Raw genomic sequence first — 25,549 nt, forward strand, 5'->3', positions numbered from 1 at the left:
CTCATTGACAGTTACAGGAATCGTTTGATTGCAGTGATTGCCTCAAAAGGTTCAACAAAATATTAAGTTAAGAAGAAGAACCATCATTTCTGTCCAGGCCGATTTCATGAGGTTAATTTTTTTTTAAATTCTGTGAAAGCAGAAAATCAATGTCTGACCTTCATCTCTTCATTTTCAAAAATTTGTAATTTATCAGATTGAAGTTATTTCTGTGACCATTGTGGGTTTTTCTTTCATTAAACGAGGAGTAGCAACAATTTTGACCACGTGTGTAGTGTAAGTGTACATGTAATACACTGACTCACCAGTGATGTCTCTAGGTGAAGTCCTTCATCTTCGCTTTTCTTCTTCATCTGGCACAGACAGCCATCACTTCTTCCAGCCAGGAATCATCTCTGCAGAAAATAACACACAGTTATTAATAACTGATCTCTTCTAGAGAATATTCCCACTTCCCTCCCCCGACCTCTACACTACACCAGTTGAAGAAAAAAAGCAACATAGTGCCGTCCTGCACAGTAACAGGACCTCTCTTTTGTCCCATCCCATGGAAAACAATTTCCTAAAAAGTAAATTATATTACAGAAGTAATAATGTAATAATAATTGGAATCTAAAGTAATAATGTTCCCCACTGGTCACCATAAACTAATAAAGTATGTTCCTCAATCTGGCTCCCAAACAGTAATTAAGTCCCTTGTCTAGCCAGGCACCCCCATATGTCCCTTCTGGCCACCATTTGTCTAGTGTGACCCCTCCATATATTTATCCTAGCACATGTGTATCGAGCCTGCCCCCTCCCATATACCCATCCTAGCCCCCCCATGTGCCAGTCTGCCCCCCCACATATCCATCCTTGCCTTCATGTTTCCAGCCTGCGCCCCCATATGTGCCCCCCATATATCCTCCATGTGTCCAGCCTGCCCTCTACATATTCATCCTGGCCTCCATGTGTCCAGCCTCTCCCCTCATATATCCATACTGCCCTTACCCCCTGCATATATCCATCCTGACACCCCCCATATATCCAGCGTGCCCCTCCATATATTTATGCTAGCCCATGTGTATCGAGCCCGCCCTCCCCCCCACATATTCATCCTAGCCCCCCATGTGTCCAGCCTGTCCCCCCCCATATATCCATCCTGGCCTCCATGTGTTCAGCCTGCCCCCCCTCCCCCATATATCCATCCTGGCCTCCATAAGTCCAGCTTGCCCCCCCCATATATCCATCCTGGCCTCCATATATCCATCTTGCCCCCCCATATATCCATCCTGCCCCCCCCATATACCCATCCTGCCCACCCCCCTTTGCCTGGGTCCACCTTGGTTCCCCCTTGTGTGTCCTGCCAGGGCTCCCCCTTGTGTGTCCAGCCAGGGCTCCCCTCCCTTGCGTGTCCAGCCAGGGCTCCCCCCTTGCGTGTCCAGCCAAGGCTCCCCCCCTTGCGTGTCCAGCCAGGGCCCCCCCCTTGCGTGTCCAGCCAGGGTTCCCCCCTCGTGTGTCCAGCTGGGCCCCCCTCGTGTGTCCAGCTGGGCCCCCCCTCGTGTGTCCGTCCAGCTGGGCCCCCCCTCGTGTGTCCGTCCAGCTGGGCCCCCCCTCGTGTGTCCGTCCAGCTGGGCCCCCCCTCGTGTGTCCGTCCAGCTGGGCCCCCCTTGTGTGTCCATCCAGCTGGGCCCCCCTTGTGTGTCCATCCAGCTGGGCCCCCCTTGTGTGTCCATCCAGCTGGGCCCCCCCTTGTGTGTCTGTCCAGCTGGGCCCCCCTTGTGTGTCTGTCCAGCTGGGCCCCCCTTGTGTGTCTGTCCAGCTGGGCCCCCCCTTGTGTGTCTGTCCAGCTGGGCCCCCCCTCGTGTGTCTGTCCAGCTGGGCCCCCCCTTGTGTGTCTGTCCAGCTGGGCCCCCCCTTGTGTGTCTGTCCAGCTGGGCCCCCCCTTGTGTGTCTGTCCAGCTGGGCCCCCCTTGTGTGTCTGTCCAGCTGGGCCCCCCTTGTGTGTCTGTCCAGCTGGGCCCCCCCTTGTGTGTCTGTCCAGCTGGGCCCCCCCTTGTGTGTCTGTCCAACTTGGCCCCCCCTTGTGTGTCTGTCCAGCTGGGCCCCCCCTTGTGTGTCTGTCCAGCTGGGCCCCCCCCTTGTGTGTCTGTCCAACTTGGCCCCCCCTTGTGTGTCTGTCCAGCTGGGCCCCCCCTTGTGTGTCTGTCCAGCTGGGCCCCCCCCTTGTGGGTCTGTCCAGCTGGGCCCCCCCTTGTGTGTCCTGCTGGCCCCCGCCTTGTGTGTCCAGACCATTACACACACACACACACACACACACACACCTCTTACCTTCCTGCGATCCCGTGCGGTGTCCTCCTTCTCTTGAGTTGCACGCCTCCTTCACAGAAGGTGCATGACGATGACGTCATAAGCCGGCCGGCGAAGGGAGACACGCAGCTTCAGCTGCTTCACTGGGACGTGCGCCGCGGTGGTTCAGGTAATGAACGCTGCGTGCGCGCGTCCCTGCATACACTGTGCCTGCGCTTTTAAAGGGCCCGTGCCCCTTAAAACCGCAGGATTTTGTTTTGTTCTTTTCTCCCCCCTCTACTCTGCAGCAGGGGGCGGGGCCCACCGGGAAATTTCCCGGTATCCCGCCAGCCCAGACCGACCCTGCCTGCAAGTGCAACATTAAACTAACAGTCCTTTTCAGGGCTAATTTAAAGAGATTATATTCTTTAATAGTGCTCTTAACTGCAATTAGGGTAGGATTAGCTGCGGGAGTAGGAATAATGTATTAGAGGCAAATAGGCAGGGTTGATTGTGTTACAGTCCATGGTGCTGCTATATTAAATCAACAGTCCTTTTAAGGTCTAATGCAAATAGATTCTAGTCTCTAATAACATCTCTGAATTCTGCAATTTGTGTAGGATTAGCTGGTGGAGTAGGGATGGGATAATAGAGGCATTTAGGCAGGCTTGATTGCATTACAGTCTAGGCTTCACCAGTCTAGGAGTCCCACTCCTTACAAATATGAAAAAAAAAAATCAGAAATCTCATGCACACGATTCCGTCTTATTGCTTTTTTTTCCTTGTTGAAATTAAAAACTGCTGCATTTTTGAAAGAAGGAGCCTGTCAATTCTTTCAGCGTTTTTGCAGCATTTTTTCACCATTGAATGCAATGAGAAAGTGCAAAAACACTATGTGTGAACATAGCCTATAGGGTGGAGGAGGCAGTTTTTTTTTCTCTCTTTTTATTTTGCCTTATATACAAGTCATTATATAGGAAAGAATGTTTCCTAAACTTTTTTCCTGTAAAATCCATTTTATCTTCGGTTTGGTATGTTTGATTGTCAGTCCGTAAAATTTGCATAAGACTCTGACAACATTGATCTCGGCAGAGACCTGGCAGTCAGAGATGCTTCCAGGGGTCTTCTTCATGCTGTTCCCATTTCATTTGAGCACCTTTTCTTTCCATTTCAGAAATTTTCTTACCCCCTAGACTTCCTGGGAGAGTCTGCCGGAAAAAGTTTCCCATTGACTCCCATTATATTCGTTAAAAGAGTCGAGCACCAATATACTCGATTCAAGTAACTAATAATAATTTGGAGTGCTGTGTAGAGATAGAGCCTGAAGAAAACTAGTGAAAAATGACTGGATAATAGGCCTATAGTAGCCAGAAATAATTACAATATACTGCAACATTCCCTTAGGTCCCCATTCACCAGGTGGAAGTAAAGATTGTGTTCCTTCGGCCTCCATTTGGCAGGTACGAGTCTGTGTATTTCTTTTGTAAGCATTTAAAAAAGCCTAGAAAACTGCACAGAGGGCCACTTCAAGAGTAAGAAAAAGCATATTACATGTGCTATTCATTTTTCTTACTATGGATACCTATGATGCATGATTGTCCAGACATTCATCCATATTTTGGCCACCATTGGGCGCAGACATACAGTACAGACCAAAAGTTTGGACACACCTTCTCATTTAAAATTTTTTCTGTATTTTCATCACTTTAAAAATTGTACATTCACACTGAAGGCATCAAAACTATGATTTAACACATGTGGAATTATATATTTAACAAAAAAGTGTGAAACAACTGAAAATATGTCTTATATTCTAGGTTCTTCAAAGTAGCCACCTTTTGCTTTGATGACTGCTTTGCACACTCTTGGCATTCTCTTGATGAGCTTCAAGAGGTAGTCACCGGAAATGGTTTTCACTTCACAAGTGTGCCCTGTCAGGTTTAATAAGTTGGATTTCTTGCCTTATAAATGGGGTTGGGACCATCAGTTGTGTTGTGCAGAAGTCAGGTGGATACACAGCTGATAGTCCTACTGAATAGACTGTTAGAATTTGTATTATGGCAAGAAAAAAGCAGCTAAGTAAAGAAAAACGAGTGGCCATCATTACTTTAAGAAATAAAGGTCAGTCAATCCGAAAAATTGGGAAAACTTTGAAAGTGTCCCCAAGTGCAGTTGTAAAAACCATCAAGCGCTACAAAGAAACTGGCTCACATGAGGACCTCCCCAGGAAAGGAAGACCAAGAGTCACCTCTACTTCTGAAGATAAGTTTATCCGAGTCACCAGCCTCAGAAATCGCAGATTAAAAGCAGCTCAGATTAGAGACCAGGTCAATGCCACACAGAGTTCTAACAGCAGACACATCTCTACAACAACTGTTAAGAGGAGACTTTGTGCAGCAGGCCTTCATGGTAAAATAGCTGCTAGGAAACCACTGCTAAGGACAGGCAACAAGCAGAAGAGACTTGTTTGGGCTAAAGAACACAAGGAATGGACATTAGACCAGTGGAAATCCGTGCTTTGGTCTGATGAGTCCAAATTTGAGATCTTTGGTTCCAACCACTGTGTCTTTGTGGGTCGCAGAAAAGATGAACGGATAGACTCTACATGCCTGGTTCCCACCGTGAAGCATGGAGGAGGAGGTGTGATGGTGTGGGGGTGCTTTCCTTGTAACACTGTTGGGGATTTATTCAAAATTGAAGGCATACTGAACCAGCATGGCTACCACAGCACCTTGCAGCGGCATGCTATTCCATCCGGTTTGCGTTTAGTTTCACCATCATTTATTTTTCAACAGGACAATGACCCCAAACACACCTCCAGGCTGTGTAAGGGCTATTTGACCAAGAAGGAGAGTGATGGGGTGCTACGCCAGATGACCTGGCCTCTACAGTCACCAGACCTGAACCCAAACGAGATAGTTTGGGGTGAGCTGGACCGCAGAGTGAAGGCAAAAGGGTCAACAAGTGTTAAGCATCTCTGGGAACTCCTTCAAGATTGTTGGAAGATCAGTTCTGGTGACTACCTCTTGAAGCTCATCAAGACAATGCCAAGAGTGTGCAAAGCAGTCATCAAAGCGAAAGGTGGCTACTTTGAAGAACCTAGAATATAAGACATATTTTCAGCTGTTTCACACTTTTTTGTTAAGTATATAATTCCACATGTGTTAATTCATAGTTTCGATGCCTTCAGTGTGAATGTACAATTTTCATAGTCATGAAAATACAGAAAAATCATTAAATGAGAAGGTGTGTCCAAACTTTTGGTCTGTACTGTATGTGCTTGAGAGTGGGAACAAATGCAGTTTATTTGTAACCTTACTACTTCGTGCTCATAGTACTGCGCTGGAGAGCCTCTTCCTTTTTTTCTGCAGGTTTTTAGCAGCTAAATATCCCGGATTAATTATTTTTCTGATTACGGGTGTCAGTAACAACTGTGTAAGGAGAAGGACGTATTGCCCACATTTTCCCCCTTGAAGAACAAGTGTGCTGTTATATTGCATAATGTGAATAGTGATATGCGTAATGTTTGTATGTGTAATAATCTGTATTGTTAACGATGAAGCTGTGCTCTGCCCAGCAACAGGTAGTTAAAAGGGACAGTTAGACTTAAGCTTCAGACTAGCCCCGAATGAGAGGGGATAAAGTTAAGGGACAGAGACAGTTTCCTGTCAGGAAGTTAGAAAGGGAACAGAGTACATAGAAAGAAGACATAAGGTCTGATGTGAGCAGTGCTGCATGACATGAATATACTTAACAAGAGAGGAGACAGGATAGCGAGATCCTAGCGTAAGGTGAGAGAAAAGTGACTGAAAGAACAGAGTGATTGATCGGAGAAGGGTCCTGAGTCAGGACATCAAGCATTACGGCCCAGAGATTATAACTTGCAGAGGGCCTAGACAGGACAGAGTACGTAAGATGAAGAGAGTGCCCCAAGCAAGAGTTGTAGAGCATCAGAGACAGAGAAGTACCAGCCATACTGGCAATATAGCTCTCTAGAGGGGAAAGAAGATGCAGAACCGCGAGTTTAGAATAGGACTCTTACAAACTGGCCTGTACTACTGAGCTGGGCCGTGGAGAAGTAAAGAGTAAATATGGAGATTTAGAACAAGTGAGAAAAGATGAAGGAATTTGTGTGTAAAAATGTTCTGCATTGTAAAGGAAACGTTTGTCAAGTTGTGTACCCGCTATCTACTGTATATAATCCCCCCAAGTTATCATTGAGGCAAAAGTTTATTTTTGACTGGTGGTCACCCTCATTGAACTGTCAAACACCTGGTCCTGGCCAGCCAAAGTCATTGGCTACATGCGGCCTGCAAGGGCACAGTGCTCTACAGCACAAGTCCACATGCCAAACCAGGACCCCACCTGTCGCAGAGTGCATCTTCTTACAGTCACCACGGTACTTACAGTATTTACTTCATACTGGTTAAACATGAGATACAATTCAGTGTCACACAGTCCGTGTGCTGCTGACATAACACATTCAGGAAAGGAAAGAAAAAACAAAGGAAGTAAAAACAACCAACAATTGAGAGCTTTCCTCCCCCATTACAGCAAGCATATAACTATACACACTATTGCCATCTGCTGTCTGGTTAGTATAAAGTCCTCCTTTCACTTATAATAAGTCTTAGTCTGTTATATATGCCAACACCACCTTCATGTAACGTGACGGGGAGCAAGAGATGAGTACCTTGCCCACGGCTTCCTCTCCACGTCACAACAGCACAATCGCAGGTAATGGAACAAGCTAAGCGATGATGCCCTTAATAGCATTTAGACATATTTATAGGATTTTCCTTTCTTTCTTCTTGTTAAATTTTGAGGAACAAAAGAAATGGAAACAGAAAAACACATTAAAATATAATTATATTTACAGAATATACAGTTCATTTATATAATTTTGTGGGTTCACATTGATCTAAGTTCTCTACTTGTAATTATTAATTGTTTTTCTTCATCTCTCAAACACCACCAAATGGGTTATCCTGGATGTCCAGAAAGTAGCCCAAAAGCAAGAAATGTTTTCGTATAAAAAAAATGCATAATTCACATGACCTCTGCAGCCAATCATGTCTATGATGCAAAATTGAAACACGAAATTGATATTGTTATAACTACATAACAGTGACCAACAGAGCCCTGGCACTGGCATTTTAACGGGTGAGTAATGGGTATTTATTTTTTAAAATATTTTTTGTCTTTAGGCCTCTACTTTCTTAAAACTGAAGACACTCACTGTAATTTTTGGCCACTTGCAGCCACTAGAGGAAGCTATTGTATGCAGTGAGATCATTCGCTTCCTCTATTGGCAGCTAGAGCCAGAATTTTATCATTTAACTAAAATTAATTTGAGAACTCTGTAACAGAAAAACGTTTCTGCCTGTCGTACCATAAAATCACACATCAGTCAGCTTCTCTTCCCTGAAAGAAATTACAGCATAGAGTAATAGATTTCATTTACATTAATAATTAATATTCAAATGTATATAAGGGTAATTGTATACCTAGTCAAATGTATATAAGGATCAATTGTTTGCTGCTTGTCACACCTGATGAAGGTGGCTGTGTCCACCGAAACGCGTTGTGTGTATTAATAAATCAGTCCTTTTAATATTTTTGCCCTGTTATTGGCGCTCTGGTACCGCTATTCATTTTCACTGATTGTTCATTTACATTAATGGCACATTCTAGCCAGATAGATTTGGAGGAAAACCTCTTTAAACAAATGTTTAATATTATATACATGTTTTGTGCCAGTAGTGACTGATAGTGTAGTCTATCTGCGAGATATTGCACAGATCTCAAAGGGTTTAGGTGAATTTGCAGCCCCCAGTGCAGGTGTAAGGTCCAGTTTGGCTCCAGGTGTAGAATGGAAAGTGAAATTTTTTAATAATGTTGTAAAGAAAATGAACAGCTCCATCTTAGCCAAGGTTTCTCCAGCACAGCTTCGTTTACCTGTAAGGAAGAACAGAAAACATTGATTGAAGATGATTAATCATTTCACACTACAACCAAATAATAAGGTTATACAAATTTTGGTATTCGGTTTCAAGGCTTTGATCTGTTATGATTAATATTTTTTATTCTAATGGTTAATACTTTTCTTCTATAGGGAAAGTCAAACAAATTCTACCTAACTTCTACTTATATTGGATACCCCAATACATCAATCACAGATACCCCAATAACAGTGCATCAGCTTCACATGCCTTAAAGGGGTTGTCCGTTCAAAAGTGATAGGTCTGCAGTCACGCTGTGAGACTGCAGACTTATGAATCCCCTCAGCACAGACAGTGTGTGCTGTGGGGATTCGCCGGTTTCAGACCCGGTAATGGAGGGTATGTATGAGTCATACATACCCCCTGCCAGTGAGCGGCCTCACTCTCCATACACTTGTATTGAGCGAGGCTGTGCCTTCTTGTCGGACGCGCCCACTGGCTTCCCACGTCACTAGATGGGGCGTGGCCTCGTTCTATACAAGTGTATGGAGCAAGGCGGCGCTGAATGGCCGGGGGTATGTATAACACAAACATGCCCTCCAGTCCTGGGTCTCATACAGGCCCTCCAGTCCTGGGTCTCACACAGAGTGACTGCAGACTTATCACTTTTGACCGGACAACCCATTTAACAATAATGGATCAGCCACAGATGCCCCAATAAAAGTGAGCCTCCCATAGATGCATCATTATTAGTGTATCAGTCAAAGATGCCCCAATAATAGTGTTCAAATGGCAGTTGGCCCAATAATAGTACATTTGAGACAGATACCCAATATTAGTGAATCAGTCCCAATAATAGTATGTCATCCACAGACTCCCAAATCAGGGCCACTCTCACTTTAGTAGTGGTGATTCTGTAATTAGGGGCATGGCTGACATTAGATTGTGAGCAGAGCTTAGCTAGCAAGTAGTCAGAGTGTGACGGGGGTGGGTCTGGACCCAGTGCACCACTGATTGGGATTACCTTGGAGGGGCGTGACTAAGTGGTTACCTGATCTTCACTAGAGCCTCTGATGGTGAGATTAGGCTTGGGCCATTAGGGTAGCCACCAGGTGCCACTCCAGGGCAGTGACCGGACGTGCAGCAGTTGACCAACCGGTCAAGGCAGGGATACAACGTACAGTGGACACAAGCCGAGACATACTCAGACAGTTCAAGGTCAGGGCAGGCTACAAAGGTTCAAATACGTAGCCAGGAACAGGAAAGGAGATATCAGACAAGAAAAGAAGACAAACCAAGTCGGTAACAGTAGAGAAAAAGAACAAAACACCCTGAATGGGAACTAGATGCTTACTGAAAACTGGAACCAAAGCTCAAGCAAGGAGTGGTAGGAGGAGCTGCATAGAATATCCCCTGCTTGATTAAATTCCTACAGAGACTGGCAATGCCTCTCTATAGCCAGATGGAGACAGCAGGAAGATGCAGTAGTGCTGGGGAGTGCTGCAAGAGGCAACCTTAGCGAGACGGCCTGATATGAGGAGAAGCAGAGCGGTGACCGTGGTGAGTAGAATGGCACTGAGAAGGCGTGCGAGTTACCAGCGTGACAGAGTTTAGGTGCGCAATGGACTTGCTGCTTTAAAAGTGATGATCCATAAAGGTTTTACAATGTAACTCAGTGTTGTTTATGATTATTTAGCTTTTCTAGAAAAGCATGATGTGTTATCTGCATGTATCCGATATATATATATATATATATATATATATATATATATATATATATATATTATACAGTACAGACCAAAAGTTGGGACACACCTTCTCATTTAAAGATTTTTCTGTATTTTCATGACTATGAAAATTGTACATTCACACTGAAGGCATCAAAACTATGAATTAACACATGTGGAAGTATATACTTAACAAAAAAGTGTGAAACAACTGAAAATATGTCTTATATTCTAGCTTCTTCAAAGTAGCCACCTTTTGCTTTGATGACTGCTTTGCACACTCTTGATGAGCTTCAAGAGGTAGTCACTGGAAATGGTCTTCCAACAATCTTGAAGGAGTTCCCAGAGATGCTTAATTATAATAATAATAATAATCTTTAATTTTATATAGCGCTAACATATTCCACAGCGGTTCACATACATTATTGTCACTGTCCCCATCAGGGCTCACAATCTAGATTCCCTATCAGTATGTCTTTAAGGTGTGGGAGGAAACTGGAGAGCCCGGAGGAATCCCATGCAAATACGGGGAGAACATACAAACTCCTTGCAGATGTTGTCCTTGGTGGGATTTGAACCCAGGACCCCAGCGCTGTAGGGTTGCAGTGCTAACCACTGCGCCACCATGCTGCCCAATTGCTTAGCACTTATTGGCCCTTTTGCCATCACTCTGCGGTCCAGCTCACCCCAAACCATCTCGATTGGGTTCAGGTCTGGTGACTGTGGAGGCCAGGTCATCTGGCGTAGCACCCCATCACTCTCCTTCTTGGTCAAATAGCCCTTACACAGCCTGGAGGTGTGTTTGGGGTCATTGTCCTGTTGAAAAATAAATGATGGTCCAACTAAAAGCAAACCGGATGGAATAGCATGCCGCTGCAAGATGCTGTGGTAGCCATGCTGGTTCAGTATGCCTTCAATTTTGAATAAATCCCCAACAGTGTCACCAGCAAAGCACCCCCACACCATCACACCTCCTCCTCCATGCTTCACGGTGGGAACCAGGCATGTAGAGTCCATCCGTTCACCTTTTCTGCATCGCACAAAGACACGGTGGTTGTAACCAAAGATCTCAAATTTGGACTCATCAGACGAAAGCACAGATTTCCACTGGTCTAATGTCCATTCCTTGTGTTCTTTAGCCCAAACAAGTCTCTTCTGCTTGTTGCCTGTCCTTTGCAGCGGTTTCCGAGCAGCTATTTTACCATGAAGGCCTGCTGCACAAAGTCTCCTCTTAACAGTTGTTGTAGAGATGTTTCTGCTGCTAGAACTCTGTGTGGTATTGACTTGGTCTCTAATCTGAGCTGCTGCTAACCTGCGATTTCTGAGGCTGGTGACTCGGATAAACTTATCCTCAGAAGCGGAGGTGACTCTTAGTCTTCCTTTCCTGGGGCGGTCCTCATGTGAGCCAGTTTCTTTGTAGAGCTTGATGGTTTTTGCAACTGCAATTGGGGACACTTTCAAAGTTTGCCCAATTTTTCGGACTGACTGACCTTCATTTCTTAAAGTAATGATGGTCACTTGTTTTTCTTTACTTAGCTGCTTTTTTCTTGCCATAATACAAATTCTAACAGTCTATTCAGTAGGACTATCAGCTGTGTATCCACCTGACTTCTGCACAACACAACTGATGGTCCCAACCCCATTTATAAGGCAAGAAATCCCACTTATTAAACCTGACAGGGCTCACTTGTGAAGTGAAAACCGTTTCCGGTGACTACCTCTTGAAGCTCATCAAGAGAATGCCAAGAGTATGCAAAGCAGTCATCAAAGCAAAAGGTGGCTACTTTGAAGAACCTAGAATATAAGACATATTTTCAGTTGTTTCACACTTTTTTGTTAAGTATATAATTCCACATGTGTTAATTCATAGTTTTGATGCCTTCAGTGTGAATGTACAATTCTCAAAGTCATGAAAATACAGAAAAATCTTTAAATGAGAAGGTGTGTCCAAACTTTTGGTCTGTACTGTGTATATATATATATATATATATATATATATTTATATATATATAAGATTTATATTCTTTATATGTCCAATGTGTACGTGCTCTGTGTGAAATGTATGCATCTAATGTGTAAAGTCAAGTTTAAATGTCCATTTTTTCTGTTTCATTTTAAGTAGCAGACAAATTGAATTCATGTCTAAAATGGATCCACTGTAGTGATGAGCGATCATACTCGTCACTGCTCGTTACTTGCTCGAGCATCAGTGTGCTTGAGATGCTTGTTATTCTTTGAATGCTCGGGCGAAAGCTCGAGTCCGCGCCCTGCATGTTTGGTGCTTTTTAGCCAGCCAATAAACATGTAGGGATTGCCTGCCAGTCATTGTTATTCTGTACGCAGTGATGAGCGAGCGTGCTCGCCATTGCTCGGTACTCGCCCGAGAATCTCACTGCTCAAGATGCTCGCCGCTTGGCGAGTACTTCCGGGAGCTAGGGTCCCCGTCCCGCATATTTGGCGCTCTTTAGACAGCCATTTAACATGCAGGGATTGCCGGCAACTCATTGTCTTACCGTAGCCATGCTGGTTGTGGGATTAAAGTGATTGGCTGGCGGCATAGCGTTATTGGGTCTATATAAGACCCAGTGACCCTATGCTCGTCACAGTCTACCTTTCAGACAGGTGGAATAGGGAGAGGTGCTGCTGAGTGAGGGACAGAAATGGCAGTTTATTAGTTAGGTCGAGGTATTCCACATCAAGATATATATCCATCTGAAATAACTGTCCTTCTTAGGACTAATGCAGCTGCATATATTACTGGTGATAGCAGGAGTTAGACAGGCAGAGTTTGTGAACACTATATACAGCACAATAGGGTCCATTGCACATTCTGTTTGCTGCTGTTAGAGATATCTATAGCCCTTGATATCAGGGCTAATTTTTTTTTGCTCTTAATCCTGATTATTTCCTTAAAAAGCAATACATTACACCATTTTACTGCTCCATTTGCTTGTTAGCAGAATACAGCCATATTTTTTTGATTTTATTCGCATTGCTGTATTGTGGAAGCAGAGAATCATTTCTATCATCAGACGTGATCCCATCTTACTGTAGTAATATTCGTCACATTTTTTTGGAGCGTGACAAATATTACACTCCAGTTAAAGTCTGCCAGTTTTGTGTTGTTCAACCTATTCACACTTGGTTACTGACCAATATCATACTAATAAGTCACTTCCTAAAACTGTAGTCATCAGACGTGATCCCGTATTACTGCAGTAATAATTGTGACATTTTTTGGAATGGGCCAAATATTACCCTCCTCTTCAAGTCTGACACTTGGGTGTTGATCATCCTATTCACACTTGGGTGCTGACCAATACCACATCTATAAGGCCACTTCCTAAAACCGTCGTCATCAGACGTGATCCCATATTACTGAGGTAATAATCATGACATTTTTTGAAGCGTGCCAAATATTATACTCCATTTAAAATGGGCAAGGCGCGTGACAAGGGACGGGGAAGTGGATGTGATGGTGATGCTGCACGAAGAATCCGAGGCCGTGGGTAAGATGAAACTTTGCCTGCTGAGGGAGCACAGCAAACACCCACATCATGTTGAACTACCTTCCTGTCCCAATTACTAAGGAACCCGTGGAACAAAACTATTGAAGCTAGAGCAGTGTGAAAAGGTTGTTGCTTGGATAGCAGATAATGCTTCCAGTCAATTTTCCACCACCACCACCACCATTCTATCTTCCACATGGTCCAGTCTCAGTCTAGACCACAGATTCCTCAACCTGATCCTCCTTCCTCCCACCATGCCGAGTACCCGGGGACAAGTGATCCCATACTTGGACAATCCGAAGAGCTGCTCACTTTTCCATTTATACATTCGGGCCTCTCTTCCAGCCAGCTTCAAGTGGGGCAAGAGGAGTTTGCATGTAGCGATGCCCAAATATTTGAGCAGCCACGGTCACACGAAGGCGATGGTGGTAAAGTGCAATTACTGTCGTAAGAGGTGGATGATGATGCAACACAATTGCCACCAAGTCAGGAGTAGGCCCAGGGTGCGAACATGGAAGACAAGGTGGTGGGCAATGAAGTCACTGACCCAACCTGGCAAGGTAATATGCATAGCGAGGACAACAGCACAGAGGGGGAGGGAGGCATAGCACCATAACAGGCAGGAAGAAGCAGTGGGTGGCCACAGACAGAAGGCAGGAAACTATTCACAGGACCACCAACACGAGGGAAGTTGCCAGTGCAACTGTTAAGTCTTCCAGAGTCTGGCTCTTTTTTAAAGACTGTCCAGATAACCCCAAAAAGGCTATTTGCAACCTCTGCCATGCCAGCATCAGCAGGGGCAGCAAAACTTCCAGCCTGACCACCACCACATGCTCAGGCACATGACAGCAAAGCACCCGACTAGTTGGGCCGAATTCCGGGATCCAGACATAGTGTCTTCGGGTGACACCACTGCCTGTTCCGCTGTTGTGCATGCACGCCAATCCTCTGTCCTCTGTCCATGGTGCAGGAGAAGATGCCTTCCGCCCTGCACCTGTTGTTACACACTTGCAACCATCACCGTCAGCACCCTTGTCCTTGTCCCAGTGCTGCCTTCATTTGTCCCTACCCCAGTCCTTGGAACGCAATCCTGTTACCTCAACAACGCAGTTACTGGGAAGGTCCACATATGCACAGACTCTTTTACGAGTGCTTGTGGCCAGCTGCGGTACATCTCATTGACGGCACACTAGGTTAGTATAGTGGAAGCCAGGACCCAGTCGAACCCTGGGACGGAACACGTCTTCCCGACGCCGAAGATTGCGGGCCCTGCGTCAATCAGGGTTGCCCACACATTCTACAGCTCCTGCACCTCCTCCTAAGCCTCCATTTCTGAAATGACCACATCACTTAGAAGCTGGAAGCACGGCCTCAGCCAAGCGGCAACAGGCAGTGCCGAAGCTTATATGCTTAGGTGACAAATCGCAAACCGCTGCAGAGTTGTTGACAGCTGTAAAAGATCAGCCAGATCTGTGGCTGACACCGCTGAACCTACAGCCAGACATGGTTCGGTGTGACAATGGCCGGAACCTGGTGGCGACTCTGAAGATAGGCAAGCTCGCAAACGTACAATGCCTGGTCCATGTGCTCAACCTAGTGGTTCAGCGATTTCTCAAAACCTACCTAGATCTGACAGAGCAGCTAGTCAAAGAACGCCACGTGTGTGCCCATTTTCGAAAGTCACCTACAGCTACCGCCACCCTCATCATGCTTCAGCTGCATTTGCAGCTTTTAGCTCACCAACTGGAGTGCGATGTCATAATGCGTTGGAACTCAACCTTGCAGATGTTGGGAAGGATTTGTGAACAGCAGAGGGCAGTTGTTGAGTACCAGCTTCAACACGCCCGTCATTATTCAGGTCAGCCGCACATTAGAGATGATGAGTGGGCATGGATGTCTGATATCTGTGCGGTTCTCCAAAACTTTGAGGACTCCACCAAGATGGTGAGCGGCGATGATGCCATAATCTGCGTCACCATCCCACTTCTCTGTCTACTGAAATCCTCGTTGCTCACAATCAAAGAGGAGGCTTTGCAGGCAGAGCAAGTTGAGATGAAGCATGAAACTATACAGGGTGATGCTGCAGAGCCCAGCTTCATCTCATCTTCTCAACTCGGATTGAGTGATAATGAGAAGGAGGAACAGGAGCTGCTTGCCTGCACTACAGACGGTAAAACTAACACCACCCTTATCTCGTCTGTTCAGCATGGATGGCCTCAAGACGAGGAGGAGAGGGAGGATGAGGAGGAGGATGAGGATGAGGAAAAGGATGAGAACATGGATGTCATGCTCTTGGTTGGGACAGGGAAGTCTTGATTGTTGGAAGTCTGGCACAAATGGCTGAGTTCATGTTCAGCTGCCTTTCGTGTGACGCTTGCGTAGTGCGCATTTTGGCCAACACTAATTACTGGTTGGTCACCCATCTAGACACACGCTACAAGGAAAACTTTTCATTTCTTCTTCCCATGGCAGAGAGGTGTACTAAAATGTTGCAGTACCAGAAGGCCCTGGTTGAAGATTTATTTAAAATATTCCCATCTGACAATGCTGGCAGCAGAGGTCACAGTTCCTTTGGACAGCTGAGAAATAGAGACGAGGGAGACACACACCAGATGCAGCAGAGGCAGGGGAACACTTTCAAAGGTCTGGGGAAGTATTCTCAGACCTTCCTACCACCCAGGTCTTGATGTGTGGGGTACTCTGACAACGAGGGAAAAATTTTGGAAGATGCTGAAGGAGTATCTTGCCGACCGTACCAGCGTCCTCTGTGATTCTTCAGTGCCTTACAACTATTGCTATATTGCTATATGCTAGACACATGGCATGAACTGTCTCTCTACGCCTTGCAGGTCCTGGCCTGCCCTGCCACTAGCGTTTTGCCAGAGTGGGTTTTTAGTGCTGCCGGGGGTATTATAACTGATAGGTGCATCTGGGGGATGCGAGAAACCGGACAGCACGTAAAAGGAGATCTTCTCCGAATGTAGCATTCCCACCTGAAGAGTTACAGGCTCAGTGACAAACAAGATGATTTCAGAGAGAAGCTTTCCATCCACAGAGGAAACCACTAAAGGATCAGCCAGACGGATGGTAGGAATCTGAAAACGCTCCACAACGGCTTTTTGAATGAGATTCCCAGTGGCTCCAGAATCCAGATAGGTAGTCTCTAAGAAGCGGGTCTTGCCACTGGTAACTGAAACAGACAGAGTCAAGGGCGGAGAGGAAGAACTTTTGCCTAGGACAACCTCTCCGAGTGGTCCTAGACACTGGAGTTTCCCGGTCTCACCGGACAGGAGCAAAGCTGATGCTCTATACTGCCACAGTAGAAGCAACTCCCCTCGGCGCGGCGGGTCTCCTGGCGAGACTTGACCATCTTAACTTGGTCAATTTGCAGAGACTCTGGAGAAGACACCGGGGAGAGTGCTGGTTGTGAGACTGGACTTTGGAAGGTTGGAGCGAGGCACAGAGGTCTTCTCTCACGGGTCGTCTCCTTAGAACGCTCCTGAAAATGGATGTCAATCCGGATAGCTAATGACACCAGGTCGTCCAGGGAGGGAGGTATGCCACGACCGGCTAGCTCATCCTTGATCCGTCCGGAAAGGCCCTCCCAAAAGGTGGACACCAGAGCCTCATTGTACCAGGCAAGTTCAGATGTGAGGGTTCAGAAATGCACGGCATACTGTTACACAGAGAATCTCCCTTGGTGGAGTCGGAGAAGAGAGGAGGCAGTAGAAGATTTTCATCCAGGCTCATCGAACACCTTCCGGAAAGCCGCGAGGAAGGCCTGGAGATCGGACACCAGAGTATCCCCTTTCTCCCACAGAGGGTTAAGCCACGCCAACACCTCTCCGGTGAGGTGAGACATGATGAATGCCACCTTGGCCCGGTCGGAGGTGAACTGGTGTGCCAGGAGTTCAAAGTGCAGCGTTGTAGTATGAACATGAAAAATGGCTATTTTATATTTCAAATCCATATTGAAATAAAATAGGAACCAGACATGTCAGCATTTGTAGGTATCCTACCTCAGTAGACTAGGAGTCATTAGTCCAAACATACTAAAACATAGCTTTAGTTTAAGTTTGCTAACAGTCTGAGGTTTAATCTTTATTACTGAAGTGAATTCGACTTTGTATACACTGTGTTTGCTAGAACCAGAGACAGACGATTGCACAAAATTGTAAATAAGACTACAGGCATATGGCTTAAGGTGGAGACGCTTATTGTAGTACCAAAAATATAAGTGGCTATCTGAAACCCATTATGATGTATCCAACCTTTAATTACTATTCTTATTATATATTTGGTGTTAAGGTGTACTTTATCTGTGAATGTATCTCACTGATATATAGCTTCTTAACACAATATGCTGTCTGGGAAGAAAACCTTGGTCTGATTTATAACCCGGTGTAAGATTTACTCTTATCATATGTAAACATTATGACAGAAGTAGAATGGTCCGTGAACAGGTCTTGTCCGGCATTGCTTATCTGTGATAGCTGGCCACTGTCACAGGATTGGAATGTTGGACAACAACCTATGAACTTTCATGGTTACGTAATATTAGGTTGGATAAGCCTTTTTCTAAAATGTATAAAGCTGTTGAAGAATTCAGTTATGGCAGAAGCATTGTGGGCCTGTGAAGAGGACGCTCTTCACAGTATAGGACCTAGTACGCATTCTCTGCCCATCGCTAAACACTTCTCCAGCTGAAGTTTCCGGACAGATGATGTACATGCTACTAGTGAAATCTTTTTTCTTCTTCTATCTAATAGTAAATAGGTTAACCTTTATAAATATTTAACCTTTACAAGTATTTAACCTTTGTAACCTTTAATCTAAAAAAGTGTACGCAATATCATAATATCATACTATTCCTTTGATTCTGTATTTTATCTTTCAAATTTACTATTATAAATAAAATTGCGTTATATTACAAGTGGTTGCCTTCTTTAAAGCCGTATCCGAACCTTATTGCTAAAAACTTGGCAATACAAGTGTGCACTGATTTATGAAGCCTCAACATAGGGCAGGGTCACCACCAAAATGTGGAGGCGCAGAAAGCCGGGGTCCAAAGCCGGGTGTTGCAGCAAAACTGGATTAAGGTGCCGCCGGAGTGGGTGCCGCTCGGTTGGAGGCAGACAAAGTCGGGATGGACAGCACATCCAGGCGGGAGTTGACTGTCCGCAGATAGGACAGGATAGTATCCTGTTGGGATCTCTGGCGAGAGACCTCTTGGTACAGGTCTGAGTGCGAAGGAGCCTGGGAGCCACCGGATTCCATGGCCTGTGCAAATTTTTACGGATCCGGGTGGTGCAACCTCAGTGCTGTGATGCAAGTAGGGATCAGAAGGGTGTAACTAAGTGCCTACCCTGACCGACCCTGGACACACAGTGGCTTAGTCGACTCTGTGAACCAGGGGGGGACCGGGAAGGTGAACCAGGTGCCACTCTGGGACCGACTTTGTGTGAGAGCAGGCGACTCCCAGGGGTCAGATGGCTGAAGTTGACAGGTACAGCAGATGAGCATGGCCGGAAAACAGGCAGGTGGCAAGGCAAGCTGGTTAGGCAAGCTGGCGGGCATGGCAGGTAGGCAGGCAGGTGGGCACGGCAGAAAGACAGGCTGGCGTGCACGGCTGATAGACAGGCTCGCGGGCACTGGAACCTGAGGGCTGAGGAGAGTGTTAGCACACAAACAACAACCTTGCACAGGCACCTCCATTTTGGAGGATGTGCTTTAAATAGGAGTAGTCCTCCGGCCATAAGCCAGGGACTATTAAGGACGGCGTGCGCGGACCCTTTAAGAGGGAGGGAGGGAGCACGCGCCCTAAGTACAGTATCGGGGAAACTGCACGTGGTCCGCGCACCCCGGGCAGCAACAGGGGAGCTGGAGGACGCCAGACCGGGACCGTGGTGGTGAGGGGAACGGCGTCTGCCCGGCAGGAGGCAGAGACGCCGACGCTACATAATCAGGGATAATTGCCTTATAGTCCTTGCAGCTGCAACCGAAAAAAAAAAAAAAAACATTTAATATATTCCTTATATACAGTGGGTATGGAAAGTATTCAGACCCCTTTAAATTTTTCACTCTTTGTTTCATTGCAGCCATTTGGTAAATTCTAAAAAGTTTTTTTTTTTCTCATTAAAGTACACTCTGCACCCCATCTTGACTGAAAAAAAACAGAAATGTAGAAATGTTTGCAAATTTATTAAAAAAGAAAACTGAAATATCACATGGTCATAAGTATTCAGACCCTTTGCTCAGTATTGAGTAGAAGCACTCTTTTGAGCTAGTACAGCCATGAGTTTTCTTGGGAATGATGCAACAAGTTTTTCACACCTGAATTTGCGGATCCTCTGCAATTCTTCCTTGCAGATCCTCTCCTGTTCCATCAGGTTGGATGGTGAACATTGGTGGACAGCCATTTTCAGGTCTCTGCAGAGATGCTCCCTTGGGTCTAGGTCAGGGCTCTGGCTGGGCCAGTAATGAATGGTCACAGAGTTATTTTGAAGCCACTCCTTTGTTATTTTAGCTGTGTTCTTAGGGTCATTGTCTTGTTGGAAGGTGAACCTTCGGCCAAGTCTGAGGTCCAGAGCACTCTGGAAGAGGTTTTCATCCAGGATATCTCTGTACTTTGCCACATTCATGTTTCTTTTAATTGCCACCAGTCATCCTGTCCCTGCAGTTGAAAAACACCCCCATAGCATGATGCTGCTACCACCATGTTTCACTGTTGGGATTGTTTTGGGCAGGTGACGAGCAGTGCCTGGTTTTCTCCACACATACCGCATAGAATTATCTCCAAAAAGTTCTATCTTCGTATCATCAGACCAGAGAATCTTATTTATCATAGTCTGGGAGTCCTTCATGTGTTTTTGAGCAAACTCTATGCGAGCTTTCATATGTCTTGCACTGAGGAGAGGCTTCCATCGGGCCACTCTGCCATAAAGGCCCGACTGGTAGAGGGCTGCAGTGATAGTTGACTTTGTGGCACTTTCTCCCATCTCCCTACTGCATCTCTGGAGCTCAACCACAGTGATCTTGGGGCTCTTCTTTACCACTCTCACCAAGGCTCTTCTCCCACGATTGCTCTGTTTGGCTGGACGGCCAGATCTAGGAAGAATTCTGGTGGTCCTAAACTTATTCCATTTAAGTATAATGGAGGCCACTGTGCTCTTAGGAACCTTGAGTAATGCAGAAATTCTTTTATATTCTTGGCAAGATCTGTGCCTTGTCATAATTCTGTCTCTGAGCTCCTTGGGCAGTTCCTTTGAGCTCATTATTCTCATTTGGTCTGACATGCACTGTGAGCTGAGAGGTCTTATATAGACAGGTGTGTGCCTTTCCAAATTAAGTCCTATTAGTTTAATCAAACACAACGGGACTCCAATGAAGGAGTAGAACCATCTCAAAGAGGATCACAAGGAAATGGACTGCATGTGACTTAAATATGAGTGTCTGAGCAAAGGGTCTGAATACTTATGACCATGTGATATTTCAGTTTTTCTTTTTTAATAAATTTGCAAAAATTTCTACATTTCTGTTTTTTTTCAGTCAAGATGGGGTGCAGAGTGTACTTTAAAGAAAATTTTTTTTTTTAGAATTTACCAAATGGCTGCAATGAAACAAAGAGTGAAAAATTTAAAGGGGTCTGAATACTTTTCATACCCACTGTATATTGCTTTTAGCTGCATGTAGTATAGGGATAGGTGCTAGGTGTCATCTGCTGGAAATGAGTATTTATTCTGGTCACATACATCTCTTCCATTGTCTATAACTTGATTGCTTTTTTCAAAACTCTTATTAACAGATTCATGATTTCTACTGTAATATGTACTCAGAAATGAGTCAAAGCAGGCCAAATTAACTGAATTAATTAATTAATTAATTAAACTTTTGCAGTTTCTCTGTAGTATCTGTATGTAAGAGGTAGTGGTGGGAGACTTTACACTACTGGAGCTGAATTTACTACTTCAGAACTCTCCAATACTTTGCTTCCATACATTTCTGGGTGCTTCTTGAAGTATGTTTGGGGTCATTGTCCTGCTGTAAGATCCATTACCTAGGATGCAAAACCATCTTTCTAACACTTGGAATTACATTGCGACCCTTTGGGAAACTTCAAATTTCATGATGCCTTACACATAGTCAAAGCACTCAGTGCCAGAGGAAGTAAAAACAGCCCCTAAACATCTTTGAACCTCCACCATATTTGACTGTAAGTACTGGGTTCATATACTTGTAGGACTTATTCCATTTATAGTAAACAGTTGAATGGTATGCTTTAACAAAAAGCTCTATCTTGGTCTCATCTGTTCCCAATACACCTAAAAATAGTGGAGGCTGCTTGTTGGCACTCTATGATTTGTGGGGGCCCACCTGCTGGCCCTCCAAGTTTCAAACTTTACAGAATATATATGAAAAAGAAAATTTGACCACCTCAGATTGATACATTATACTGCTTAATGACGGCTGGCTGCTGGCAATCTAACAATGTTTAGTGAGGGCCAGCTGCTGGACCTCTAAAATTTAAGTGAGGGCCACCGGATGGCCCTCTGACAATAGTGAGTGCCATCTACTGCCCTCTAACAATAGTAATGGCCTCCTGATAGTCCTCTACAAATAGTGGAGACTGACTGATGACTTTCTGACGTTCAGAGTCCCTCCTTCATAAATTAAACAGGATGTATCTGATCATGTCTCACACACCACAAGGCCAGATAAGGTATTAAAATGTTAAAATTACAATTACTGGTGAATTTTCTCTTTTCACCATTGAAAGTAATGCGAACGGACAAAAAACTCAGCAAAAACACTACGTGTGAACATAGCCCAAGGTGTGGAGGAGAATTTTTTTTCTCTTATTTATTTTGCTTTATATCCAAGTCATTATCCTGGAAAGAATGTTTCTCAACATTCTTTCCAGTAAAATCCATTTTATCTTTGGTTTTGTATGTTTTATTGTTAATCAGCAAAAGTGGCATAATACTCTGACAACATTGCTCTCAGTAGAGACCTGGAAGTCAGAGATGCTTCCAGGGGTCTTCCCCATGCTGTTTCCATGCCATTTCAGAGCAGTTTCCATCGATTTGATCAATTTTTAAACCCCTTCCAAAACTCCAGGGAGGTGGGGGGGGGACTGAAAAATGCTCCAGTTTCCAATTGACTTCCATTATACTCGTTACTCAGGTCGAGCACCCAAGTATTACGATTTGCTCGACTCGAGTAACAATCTCCCGAACATTTTAGTGCTCGCTCATCACTAGTGTTGAGCGAATTTGTTCGGCATTTCAAATTCGTGTTCGGGGTTCTGGCTTGTTCGCACCAAAAATTCGGCTCCACCCATGAACATCCCTGATTTGCCATGCTGTCATGCAATGCAGAAACAATGCAGCACCCACAGACACTGCAATAATAGTGCATCACCCACAGATGCCCCATTAATAGACCATCAACCACATTCCCCCAATTACAGTAAAACTGCTATTGACATTTACATATGCTAACCTCAGGAGTGTCTTACTGACTAAAAAATATAATATATAGTTTCACTCTTGTCCTGATAAAATTATAGTATATGAATAATGTTCTAGCTTTTTTTTTACCCTGATTAATTTGGCTATTAACATCTTCCAATTAAAAAAATAGGGAAATAATAGCACATGCTAAAATTTGGTACATACTGTATAAATTTTTTCGAACCTAGACAGAAAAAACTATTAAAGATAAACTTTATAATAACCAGGAAAACCAAGGAAAACAGCGAATATCCCAAAACAAAAATGTCCTCATTGGCCCAAATGATAACAACAATTACAAATATACACTAATAAGCCAAAATAATACAGGACAAGATAAGGTAGAAAAAGGGGAAGTAAGGATAAAGGTACAAGGGAAGCATAAATACTATCTCTCCCTATACCATATGTCCTATGGATAAGCCTACCTGCTCGCAGAGGTTGGTAATTCAGGAAACCAGATAGGCCCCCCTGCTCACCATTCTCTTACCCTAGATGACCCTAGGGAGCTCTGAAAAGGGACTAACCCTTAAATAGATTAACCCCCTTGATAAGAGGAATACAGACACCACATCCATAGAATATGGACAAAGAATGATTATCGAACAGTAATGCAAGTGTAAACACTGATATAATAAGGTGTCATCAGTGCAAGGCATTAAAACAAATAAAAAGTGCTCTTATTTATCCTAAATAAACCTACAGTGGGTACAGAAGGTATTCAGACCCCTTTAAATTTTTCACTCTTTGTTTCATTGCAGTCATTTGGTAAATTCTAAAAAGATCATTTTTTTTTCTCTTTTTGAGAATCATGAGCTCAAAGGAACTGCCCAAGGAGCTCAGAGACAGAATTGTGGCAAGGCACAGATCTGGCCAAGAATACAAAAAAACTTCTGAATTATTCAAGGTTCCTAAGAGCACAGTGGCCTCCATAATCCTTAAATGGAAGAAGTTTGGGACCACCAGAAGTCTTTTTAAAACTGAGCAATCGTGGGAGAATAGCCTTGGTGAGAGAGGTACAGAAGAACCCCAAGATCACTGTGGCTGAGCTCCAGAGATGCAGTAGGGAGATGGGAGAAAGTTCCACAAATCAGCTATCACTGCAGCCCTCCACCAGTCGGGCCTTTATGGCGGAGTCGCCTGATGGAAGCCTCTCCTCAGTGCAAGACATATGAAAGCTCGCATAGAGTTTGCTCAAAAACACATAAAGGACTTCCAGACTATGAGAAATAAGATTCTCTGGTATGATGAGACGAAGATAGAACTTTTTGGTGATAATTCTAAGCGGTATGTGTGGAGAAAACTAGGCACTGCTCATCACCTGCCCAATACAATCCCAACAGTGAAACATGGTGGTGGCAGCATCATGCTATGGGGGTGTTTTTCAGCTGCAGGGACAGGACAACTGGTTGCAATTGAAGGAAACATGAATGCAGCCAAGTACAGAGATATCCTGGATGAAAACCTCTTCCAGAGCGCTTTGGACCTCAGACTCAGCTGAAGGTTCACCTTCCAACAAGACAATGACCCTAAGCACACAGCTAAAATAACAAAGGAGTGGCCTCAGAACAACTCTGTGACCATCCTTGACTGGCCCAGCCAGAGCCCTGACCTAAACCCAATTGAGCATCTCTGGAGAGACCTGAAAATGGCTGTCCACCAATGTTCACCATCCAACCTGATGGAACTGGAGAGGATCTGCAAGGAAGAATGGCAGAGGATCCCCAAATCCAGGTGTGAAAAACTTGTTGCCTTATTCCCAAGAAGACTCATGGCTGTACTAGCTCAAAAGAGTGCTTCTACTCTCTTACGGGTCCGGGAGGTGGAACTTCTGTGCTGCGCCCAGAGGGGCGTAACTAAGTATCAACTCAGCCTGACCCTGGTCGTACGGCGGCTAACGACTCCGTGACCAGGGAGTGACTGAGCAGAGGGACCAGGTGCTACTCTGGGGACGACCTTGTAAGGGAGCAGGTGACTCCCACGATACAGATGGCAGGGACTGACCAGAATTGCAGATGGGCAAAGCAGGCAGGCTGGCGAGCAGAAGTCTCCAGGTAGGCTATCAGGTAGACACGGCAAGTGACGGCAGGAGTCTCTAGGTAGGCTGGCAGGAGGTCACAGCAAGTGACGGCAGGAGCCTCCGGTTAGGCTCGGCAGGTGGTCACGGCAAGTGACGGTGGGTGCCTCCAGGTAAGTGGGCTAGCAGGTACGGCAGGTAACAGGCAGGTGCTTCCAGGTAAGCGGGCTGGCAGGCACGGCAGGTAACAGGCAGGTAACAGGCAGGTAACAGACAGGACTAGTCATGCTAGCAGTGGGACCTGAGGGCTGAAGCATAGGTAAGTATACTGTGCGACAACTGTTGCTAGGGCACCTCCATTTTGGAGGAGGTGCCTTATATATGGGAGGACCCTCGGCTATTGGCCGGGGACTCCTTAGGACAGCGCGCGCGGCCCCTGTAAGAGGAGGGAGCGTGCGTGCGTGCGCCCTAAGCACAGTGCCCGGGGAGCTGCGCGCGCCGGCAGCAAGAACACAGAGCGGGGAGCGAGGAGGTGAGTGGGACGGCGTCTCTGCCTAGCAGGGGGCAGAGACGC

General features: G+C 45.2%; 1 protein-coding gene across 1 annotated transcript in view; it reads right to left on the reverse strand.

Annotated features, from left to right (window-relative positions):
* Nucleotides 1-7,124: 7,124 nt before the first annotated feature.
* The window catches only part of LOC141258838 (cytochrome P450 2C14-like), a 74,393-nt gene continuing 55,968 nt past the window's right edge, over nt 7,125-25,549 (reverse strand). The window contains exon 10 of the mRNA XM_073674003.1: nt 7,125-8,226. Within this exon, the coding sequence (XP_073530104.1) occupies nt 8,048-8,226 (179 nt within the window). The 3' untranslated portion in view covers nt 7,125-8,047. The remainder of the gene's footprint in view (nt 8,227-25,549) is intronic.

This window comes from Phyllobates terribilis, unplaced genomic scaffold (assembly GCF_046119375.1).
Source record: "Phyllobates terribilis strain yellow unplaced genomic scaffold, ASM4611937v1 Scaffold_3__8_contigs__length_932513732, whole genome shotgun sequence".
Taxonomy (NCBI): domain Eukaryota; kingdom Metazoa; phylum Chordata; class Amphibia; order Anura; family Dendrobatidae; genus Phyllobates; species Phyllobates terribilis.